At 36.4% G+C, this 10,181-nt stretch overlaps 1 protein-coding gene and 1 long non-coding RNA gene across 2 annotated transcripts; one reads left to right on the forward strand and one right to left on the reverse strand.

Annotated features, from left to right (window-relative positions):
- Positions 1-630: 630 nt before the first annotated feature.
- Positions 631-2,452, reverse strand: BEN1 (NAD(P)-binding Rossmann-fold superfamily protein). The gene is made up of 4 exons (XM_088966882.1): positions 2,238-2,452; positions 1,247-1,768; positions 949-1,150; positions 631-866 (listed from the first exon to the last, which is right to left on the reverse strand). The coding sequence occupies exons 1-4, from the start codon at positions 2,389-2,391 to the stop codon at positions 725-727; spliced, it is 1,020 nt and encodes a 339-aa protein (XP_088823008.1). The 5' UTR covers positions 2,392-2,452; the 3' UTR covers positions 631-724.
- A 4,170-nt stretch (positions 2,453-6,622) lies between these two features.
- On the forward strand, positions 6,623-7,730 carry LOC148880254 (uncharacterized). Its single transcript, XR_016110200.1, has 2 exons — positions 6,623-7,302; positions 7,434-7,730. It is a non-coding gene; the product is annotated as an uncharacterized LOC148880254 (long non-coding RNA).
- The last annotated feature ends 2,451 nt before the right edge of the window (positions 7,731-10,181 follow it).

The following is a 10,181-nucleotide window of genomic DNA, read 5'->3' on the forward strand; positions in this document are numbered from 1 at the left end:
AAATAGATAAATAAATAATATATTTACAAAAAATAATTTGATTTGATTCCTGATCAGATCCTATTATCCGATCTGAAGATGATCCAAAATTGGGCTATTCGAATCCAAGAATGTAGGATTAGACTTCTTATCATGATTCGATCCATTTAGGGGTGTAAATGGATCGAATTCGAATCGGATCAAGCAATATCCGAATTCAATTCAATATTTAAGAGATATTGAAAATTAATATTTGAATTCGAATTTGACTAATTAATTATTTTAGGTAATTAATAAATATATAAAATAAATATTTTATTTATATAAAGTATATAAATATATAAAATTTCTATATAATTTAATTATTATATATAAATTATATAGAACATTTAAAAATTTTATATATTATATATAAGAATTAAATAATCGATCGAATTCGGATATTTATTAAAACAAATCAGGTCATATTCGAATTTGAATGCGATTAACTATTCAATATGAATAGGATATCCAAATTTAACCCGTTAGATATTCGAGTTATCAGAATTCGGTTTGATTATGTCGAACCTCGAATTCAAAATTGTATTTTCAAATACCGTTGACACTCCTAGATCCATTTTCTTAATTAACATATTCGCCCATTTAATGCAATTAATTAATGAGAACCAAACTGAAATTATATCATCATCGGTTCATTTCTACATGGATTTCAGAAGTTTCTTGACTGTACAGCCTACACCATGAACTAAAGGAACCCCTTTTCTCTGCAACATTCAATTGCTTCATCAAACATTTCTTCAAGGCCATACTTAAACTTGAACCCCAGATCCAAGAGTTTCTTTGATGAAAGGCTAAGAAGCCTGACATTTTCAATCTCTCTTGATAAACTGTAAACAATATGGCACTTCTGGTTAGTACACAGATGAGCAGGAAATGGGGCAACAGAGAAGTAATGGAAAAAGTGCTTACTCTAAGCTTGGCATTTGAAACTCAGGATATTTGATGGCAAAGTACTGAGCTATCTCATAAGCTGTTGCTTGAATAGAAGAACAAATGAATCTTCCCTCAACTTTAGGACACTCTAGGAGGAATATATGTGCAGCAGCCACATCCTCTATATGCACCATACATGTCTGAGTCTGACTAAGACCTTTATATTGATCCCCATCGCCTGGATGAAAGCTTTGATTATATATTAGTTGAAAGGGAGAGAGAGAGAGAGAGAGAGAGAGAGAGAGAGAGAGAGAGAGAGAGAGAGAGAGAGTACCAAAGATCAAAGATAAGCCCATGCGCACCGAAATGGGAAAATTTGGGCAGATGAATGGACCGACAACTAGTGAAGGGCACAACGTTACGAGGTCCAAACCATGCTCTTCTGCAAATTCAAGAGCTGCCCTTTCTGTTACTGTCTTTGAGACAGCATAAGAACTGTTAATACTGAAAGCTCTGCAGCATTCAATGTCACTCCATGCATTTTCATCCATTACGTCAAGACCCTTGTTGTTTAACGCAACAGCTGCTGCAGAGGATGTGTAGATAACTCGCTTCACCGTCTTAGAGTTCAAGCATGCCTTCAATATGCCGAGAGTTCCTTCCATTGATCTTTTGACCACTGCTTCCTCTGCTTCTTCACCCTCGTAGTCCATGGGGTGAGCTAAATGAAAGACTCCAATGCACCCCCCAATGGCAGCATCAAAGCTGCTTGGTTTGTCGAGATCTGCGTTAAAGATTTCTAGCTTTTCTGATGCACTTGGGAGGGTTCTAAGAAAGCCGATTTTCTTCTTGACATCTGATCGATTTTCCAAGTAAGACAAGAAGAAAAACATAGAAGTTATTATTTAACCTGATCAGAACATTATGATTTGGAGGCCGCTTTGGGGCTCAAATGTACCTCTAGACATCATCAACTCATGGCTAAATAAACCCTTTTTGGGACAAATTCTAAAAATTAGAAAATGAAAGAAGAAGAAGATTAAAAAGTTGGGGAGTTCTGCAACTGCAAGTGCAAGAAAACAGTGAATGAACCGATGAGTTGACTTGGGCTATTCCCCGGTCAAAAAGACTGATTCGCAGAATCAACAGGCAAAAGCCAGCTGATTCAAAGGGAGCTACAGTAATTGGTCTCTCAACCCAGGGGAGCATCATCCTGGCAATGGCCCACCAAATCAGTGGAAGGTTCGTCTACAGACAACAGGGCCACATATTGGGCTCTGATCTGATCTGCAAATTGCAGAATGTGAAGGAGTTTGAGTACTTACCTGAGTTGGATCGGACGGTGGCACGAACCGAGTAACCAAGTTGAAGCAGCTTCATGATCAGCCATGACGCTACATGTCCAGTTCCTCCTGTCACACACACAGCGCCCTTCTCCCCTTCCATCTCTCTTTCTCTCTCTGGGTCTCTCTGTATCATTTTATTGAACAACCAAAAACCTGCAAGTTGCAACTAATATGCTACTGACTCACTGACTCACTGCTGTAGGTGTGGGGTAAGAAGAATAACGGAATTGGAAGATATGCTTGCCAGCTGTCTGTATGGGACTTGATGCAGATGCAAAAAAGCTATTGCTCTCTTCATTCTCTAATATTGTGGAGGATAGGGTTAGATGTAGATAGGTCCCGCTCCCGCCGGAAATGTGATCGCTTTCCAGTTTCCACTTTAAAATGTGTCAGAGCCGTTGCCATTGCCAATGACAAACTTTTCTTGATGCTATCTCCAACATTGTACCATGTTTAGTGAGTGGGTCCACCATCCGTCGTGGGCTCCACATTCAAAGTTCTGGATAGTTTCCTTCGGGATATGGTATCAGTCTATCAGATAGGATTCATAGCGTGGCCTACTGGCCTTTCTCTCAAATTAGAAGTTGTAACGGGTGTGACCGTATCCTTGGCTTTTCTCTCGAATTATGTCAAGTCATTGTTTGGCTTTTTTTGGTTGGGATGGGAGACAGGTGGAAGATAGCGTGGCCTTTTATTTGCACGACACTTGGCAACTTAAAGACATGCATCGTGATTTCCGCGCAAGACAAAAATTTGAGAAAACCAGCAGCATTGCATCAGGAGCAGGGGCTGAGTTAGTAGTGGAGCTGTGGAGTGGAGTTACCGTAGCCCGTAGGTGAATCTTATAATGAATCAATAATTTGGAAGGCTACTTTTGTCTTTTTCCAACAAATTCTGGTCCTGAGTAGTGAGTAGTCTTCAATCGTCATTCCTGACCCCGTGGATATGCAACCAGTGGCGATTTTTGCGGTCCCTCCGCCCTTTTTAGCTTAACAGCCTGGGCCTCCTACAAACAAAAATTTTGTACACATATGCATCTAATTTCACATTGAATTAGGAGATATTCCCGATGTATAGATAGATGCTTAATGTCAGATTTTGTTTGCACGAGATCCCATGAGAATATTTCTATAACCTGCCTTGAAACTTGATAAAGTCATTCTAACTTATTTGCATATTTTATATTGACATTTGATATCACATCGGCACCATTAAGGTAACATAGGCAAAAAAGTGCTTTAAAATACATCAAAATAACATTTTCTCTAAAAATGATTCTTAATGAATCTAAGGTACTTGATGTTTTTTGAAAAATGAAGGATAAACGCCTTAAAGAGGAGCGATTCCAATATCAAACACCTTTGAAGCAGTGATTTTAAACTGCTGTTGATTTGGACGATTGGATCGTTTGTTTAAAAATTGTTCAAGTAATCGGTTTTATTTTTATCTTAAATTCGGTTTTTAAGTAAAAAACCGTTGAATTGATTAACAAACCTTTGATCTAAGTGGCTGAATTGTTGATTTATTTAACTCTTTCAATAATTTTTAATCTCTTTTATTTTTAAGTTAGAATAGGCCGTCAATTTGAAATACATGATTGAATCACCGACTTAAAAACCAATGGTCAGAACTGTTTCAATTCTTTAGTTGAGGGTCAGGACTAATTTGGATTTCGTCCTCCCAAAATTTGTCCATCCACCATCCTCATAAATCATAACTCTTGTAATGTGCATTAAGAATATCCCCGTATTTATATTTTTTATTGATAAAAAATGTTCATAGTAGTTACAAGGATTATGAGAACAGTGACATTTTTTAAGGAGGAAATCCAAATTCGGCCAGAACAGGAAATAACCGACATGCGACAAGCAGACCTCCTAGCTGGAGGTCGAATCAGCTGCCAATTTCAAGTTTCTAGTTGCGACATGCAACAAGGGAATATAAGACGAACCCATTAGAGTACGGTTAAGGGATTTGTGACATTTGTCTACAGCTGAATCAGCGTGATCTGATGACTTCATCAACTAGCTTTATCTGGGCGCCAACGATTTATTGTTTTCGATGGAGGCATGGAGTGTTGTAAGTTGTAACGTCTAATACAGGATGAAGGTAATAAAGACAACCTTAGAGTTGAAGTCATAACGGATCATGGGTGTAGAAGAGAAGTTAAAATAATAGAGACTCAATTTAATAGGACGAAGAAAAACGGGTCCAAATCCAATGTGGTCCCACAATTCTACCGAAAAAAATGTGATGCCACCAACACAGGCTGAGGGTGACGTGGAAGTATTTTTTGTAGGGTAAAATACAAAAACTTCTCCTGAACTTTCTGATAATCATAAAATCCTTCCCTATACTTTTATTTTAATAAATACTATTCTTAAATTTTTTAAAAATTCAACAAAAACTTCCCTTTCGTCATTGTCCCGGATGGAAAACTTTAGATTGATGCACCAATTTTTTCTAAATGTCCATTCTATCCTTTTATAAACCATTTTACATACAAAATTACTGAAATAATCCAATTTTAATCAATAAAAACCTTTTTTAATGATTATTTCATTAAATTTACATGCAAAATTACTGAAATATATAAGTATATAAAATAATTTATAAAAGGGTATACAGAAATTTCATGTTCGGTTTGGTTGATTGAATTGTTATGCAGTTTTCTTTTACAAAGACAAAAAAGCAAAAAAAAAAAAAAGAATTGTTACGACAGAGTCCATACAAAAATTCCATTTACCCTGAATTTTGAACTTTGGGGTAGTGTCAAATTAGTACCTGAACTTTCAAATATCTCACTGCAGCACTCAAACTTTCAAAAAGTATCAAGTTAGTCCCCGCTGTTAATTGATCGTCACATGTACAACTTATAATGTTTAAAAATATCAAAACCACCCTTCAAAAGAAGACACTGTTCATTGTCTTTTACCTTGAGACTGAACCGGTTAAAGTCTCAAATCCCATGTGCTTCACCCATCACCTTCTCTTTTCTTTCTTATTACCTTCTCCCCATCAATCACGCCCTCGCCTCACTGGCTTTCAACCCATTTCAGCGAGCCAAGCCACCCCATTCAGGCAGCTCCATAACTAAATCGAGTGGAGAAGAGGGCCTGGCTTGGAAGTTCTTTAAATCCATTCATCGAATTTTAATTGTCATCTTTATGAATTTAAGACTCAGTTTGGAAGGAGTGCAAATATAAATATATACAGAGCAAATGCATACAAAATAATACAAAATACAAGGTTCTGTATTCTACAAATTTGTATTTGTACTCCTTCCAAACATAACTTAAAGAAATCTCCTCAGATATGACAGCTAAGAAGATCTGTAGATCTCTGAGTGAGTAATATAAGCTTGCATTAATTAGTTTGTTTTTGTTTTTGTTTCATCGATTCTAAATGTTTTTAAACAAATTTGAACCTTTTCCTAAAACAAAGTTCGAGTTTTGTTTGAGATTCATAATTGCAATCTAGGCATTCACATTACTTCTCTACAATCTTTATGAAGTTCATTAAATGATTTACCTCTATTAATCACTAGTGGCTGAACTTGTTTGAATCATGGTCCAGTTTTTTTGCCCCCTTTTTTATTTCGGTAGTTTATTAGTGTCTGAATTTTATTACATAAACGAAGTTGTGATGGCCCACTTTGATGTTTGATCTGGTTTTTCAGGATCAAGTTCTATCCAGCAAGCAACTGAAGCAGGATGACCTCTGTGAGCAGATTAATTCTATGAAAGAGAAAGAGCACCCTGAAATTGGGTCTGACATGTTGGTCAGACCGGGTGTTCTGCTTGTGGTTGTCAGGTTTGCAATCAGCATTGTGTTTCAGAAAATGGTTCAATGGTAAAAATCTATCTTACTGAGTGAAATTTGCTCCCATTAATAAGATAGGGTTTGCAATTAGCATCGTGTTTCAGAAAATGCAATGATTTGGAATATTTATTTTTTCTATCTTCAGTGAATGAGATTCTCTTGATGGTTGTCAATAAAAAATTATTTATTTACTTTTATATTTCTATCGTTGATGTGAATACTGGTTAGAGATCGAATATAGGAGGTGGTTACTAGTCAGAGATTAAGAAAACTAGATGATAGGTGAAGGACATTTTTGTCCTTTCATATGATATTTAACATCTGTTAATGGTTTTGGACCAATTTAACATTTTTTGAAAGTTTTGATACCACGAGATAGATTTAAAAGTTAGGATACTAACTTGACACCATCCTCAAAATTCGGGATACTAAAGTGGAATTTTTCCTAAAAAAAACGCGTGTCTGTTTGCATCCAATCTGTGAAATCCCACATGAATGCAAATTACAGTTACTTGTCAATTTTGTCAGGAATTAAAGAAAACCCTTATCCTTGCAGCACCGAATGGCTCCATCAAACATTTCTTCTGAACTTGAAACCCAAATCCCACATTCATGAATGGTGAATCCAGTGGATGAACAAATGTATCGCCCTTTTGCTTCTGGACTCTCGAAAAGGAATATCTGTGTAGATGTTACATCGTCTATATGCACGAGGTTTGTTTGTTTCATTATATTGCAATATTCTAGATTGGATGAGGAGGAAAAATTTCAAATCATAAGCAGAAAGAATGGATTTAGGCCATGTTTGGGGGTGTTTAAAAATAAGTGTTTATTTGGATTTGGATCACACCATTAGGCACTTATTGGTGTTTGGGAAATAAGGCCAAAAGAAGGGCTTTTAGATCGTATTTGATTTCACTTCTAAAAAGTACTTCGTTTAAGAGGTGGAATCACACATTAAATGGTTATTAAGTGTTTATAGGTATTTGGTAAAAAAGTGAGGAGGAAGTACTTTTTTTAAAAGAAACACTTCTTTAAAAAGTGACCTCAAGGTTGTTTTTTTGTCAACACTTATTCCAATCGAATGGGACGAACTAGTCTCTATTAATTTTTTAATACCCAAAATACCCCACACGAGGGTTTTCTTTCCTCTCCTCCCATTCAAACACAACAAACCAAGTAGCGGCACCTTCAGTTGCAGGTCCATCAGCGATGATCAACGGTGAGGAAAAATGGTCGGTAGGCCTGTTGTTTTGCCCTTTTATGTGTTTTTGTGAAGTTTTTCTTAAATTTGAAGCAATTTTTCTTGGGTTTTTTTAAAGTTTGAAACTCCATTCTTCTCTATGTTTGCAGATCTGCTTTTGGGCAAGTTTAACGATGACAATCCCACCATCCAATCACCAACAACAAGAAGGTTAATTCAGCCAAAGTCCTCCCTTCCTTGTTTGGTGTTCTTTTTGTTTTTTTTGAATGGTTATTTGTCTGATTCGATTTTTTTTTTTTTGTTGTTCCATATGAGAAATCTGAAATTTTTTTTGCATTGTCTATGAATTGATTACTATGCATAAGTATGACTTTTTGAGCGTTTTTTGTTAAAATCATGCAAAAAAATTGCTGAATTTGAATGAATATTTAGTAATGTTAAAATCACATTGCATTTTGATGTGTGAATATTTGTGTTGTTTTATTTTTTAAATTATGATTAATATTTCGTTAAATGTTTACATGCATTCTTGAATTATGATTGCATTTTTTTTCTTTATTTGATATGAATATTTTTTATGTTTTATATATGTTGTTGTTAAATGTAATGGTGAAGCTTTGTTAATAAATATTACTTGGTGATGTTAAATTCACATTGCAATTTTTCATGAATTTTTGTTAGTGATGTTTTTAATATTTTTTGAATGACCCAATTTTTTTTGAATAATCTGAATTTAATCATCCTATTTTATTTTTTTTTAATTTGATATTGGTGGTATTTTTTTCTTGAATAATTCAAAATTTTAATTATTGCATTATTATTAATTTGTATAATAAATTTTATCCTATTTTATTTTTTTGAATAATTTGACTTTTTATTTGTTAATAAATATTATTTGGTGAAAACTGTGCCATGAAAGTGCTTTCTGAAAGTAATTTATGAAAATTGGTTTTTAAAAGCACTTTCTAGAAGTATTTTGTAGTAACTACACCTTAAAAATAATTTCTGAAAGTATTTTGTAGAAGCTACACCTTGAAAGTGGTTTCTGCAAGTAGCTTATAAAAATTGCTCCTTAAAAACAATTTCTGAAAGTACTTTATGAAAACTGATCCTTGAGTGCTTTCTGGAATTACTTTATAAAAATTGATAATTGAAAGCGCATTTTGGAAGCATTTATTATTTCTTATTAGGGTAAATCTTTTAAACTACCCTACTGACTGTAATCTTGATATTTCTAAAAATTAACATTAATGTCGAATTTCCCTTCCACTAGTCCTCAAATTTCAAAATAAAACCCAACCGAACAATTCCGACTTCAAAACACACAACTCGTCTCCGAACGAAACGCTAGCAACAAACTTTCTTCCTTTCCCTGTCTCAGGGGTAAGGCGCCAAAATTGCTGCCACCACTCTAACTTCCGGTAGCGGTGGCGATCTTCTTCTTCCTCCTCCCCCTTCACCCCCCTGTGTTTGGATCTATTAAAATCACCGCCGCTGCTGCAACTTACAACAATGGCGGTGATACACTGAGTGGAAGTTACGGATCTGTATCCCCTTCAAATTTAATAACTCCACAGGTAGCTGCACTGTCACTCTCTCACATTTTTTTCTCTTTTTCTTCTACTGAATACCTCTGTCACCATCGCCTCCACCGATTTCACCGCTGTAACTCGGTGTTTGTTTGCAGAGGACCACCGTAGGTTAGAGCTGCAATGAGTTTCTTCCGACGAGCTGAGGTGAGTGCAAGAGAGAGACACATGTGTGCTTGGGGAGAGAGAACAGTTGGAGCTAGACCTGTAACATCTCCGCAACAGCAGCAAAGCCGCTTCTGATCACCAAAGCATTGAATTGTTTAGTTCAGGCATAATAGTCGGCCGATCAGCATTATCAGCCTTCTTCCTCCGTGATAAATTCAATCAAAACCCAAAACAAAAACAAAAAGAATAGCACAACCACAGCATCAATCACGCTATCCCGTCCTGGGCTTGCCGACGCTAATGGCGGAAAGTTTTGAATTCGAGGAGATACACTGTTCATTTTCTCCAACCTCTTGCACCTTAACCAACCTAAACCAGAGGCGGCAACGACCTTCTCTCCCTCATCTCTTCTCTGGCTCCATTTTTTCCCCATATTCTTTTCTCATCTCTCTCTCTCTCTCTCTCTCTCTCTCTCTCTCTCTCTCTCTCTCTCCATTTTTATTGTTCTTCCCTACCCCATCGAAATAATTCCCAATATCTTACCATTCATCATCCCTAAGAAGGTGACACAACAGCAAGCAAACTGTGGCAAGGGAGATCGATCTCCTCTGTCCTTTTTCGTTCATTTCTTTTTTTCTTGTTTTAGGTTTTCTTTGATTTTTCTTCTCAATTAGCCACTGAAACGTCTTTCCTTCCCCCTTGTTTTTAATCTTAGATCTCACTGTTGCCGCCTGCCGCTGCAAGTCCTGGTAGCGGCGGTGACCTCCCCCATTTCTTTCCCCACAATTTTCCTTATCTTTCTCTCTGCTTCTCTTCTCTCTCTACATCTCTCAGTGTTGTTCCCGACCCCTTCCCGTTCATTCTATCTACTGCAACTGGTTGTAGTGTCGAACCTCCACCAACAGCCATCAGACTCTTGCCCATTTCATTACTGCCACTGCAACATCCGAACCTTCCTCCTCTCTGCCACTTTGGCACAACTAATGACGATTCCCTGTTCACCGTTTTTTTTTTTTTTTTTCTTTTGGGACTTATCATAACCTACAACAGTAACCATTATTTGAATCCATCATTTTCTCTAATTCGAACAACAAAAGTATCCCATATTATCAAATTCCTAGTTGCAAGGTGGTGCATCTCCTGAAATGAATTTCAATATGAACGTCAAGAAGTCTCCCCTGTTGCGGTATCCCATGCCTG

The sequence above is a fragment of the Nelumbo lutea genome, chromosome 1, assembly GCF_056320005.1.
Source record: "Nelumbo lutea isolate HS-2025 chromosome 1, American lotus-T2T, whole genome shotgun sequence".
Lineage (NCBI taxonomy): Eukaryota > Viridiplantae > Streptophyta > Magnoliopsida > Proteales > Nelumbonaceae > Nelumbo > Nelumbo lutea.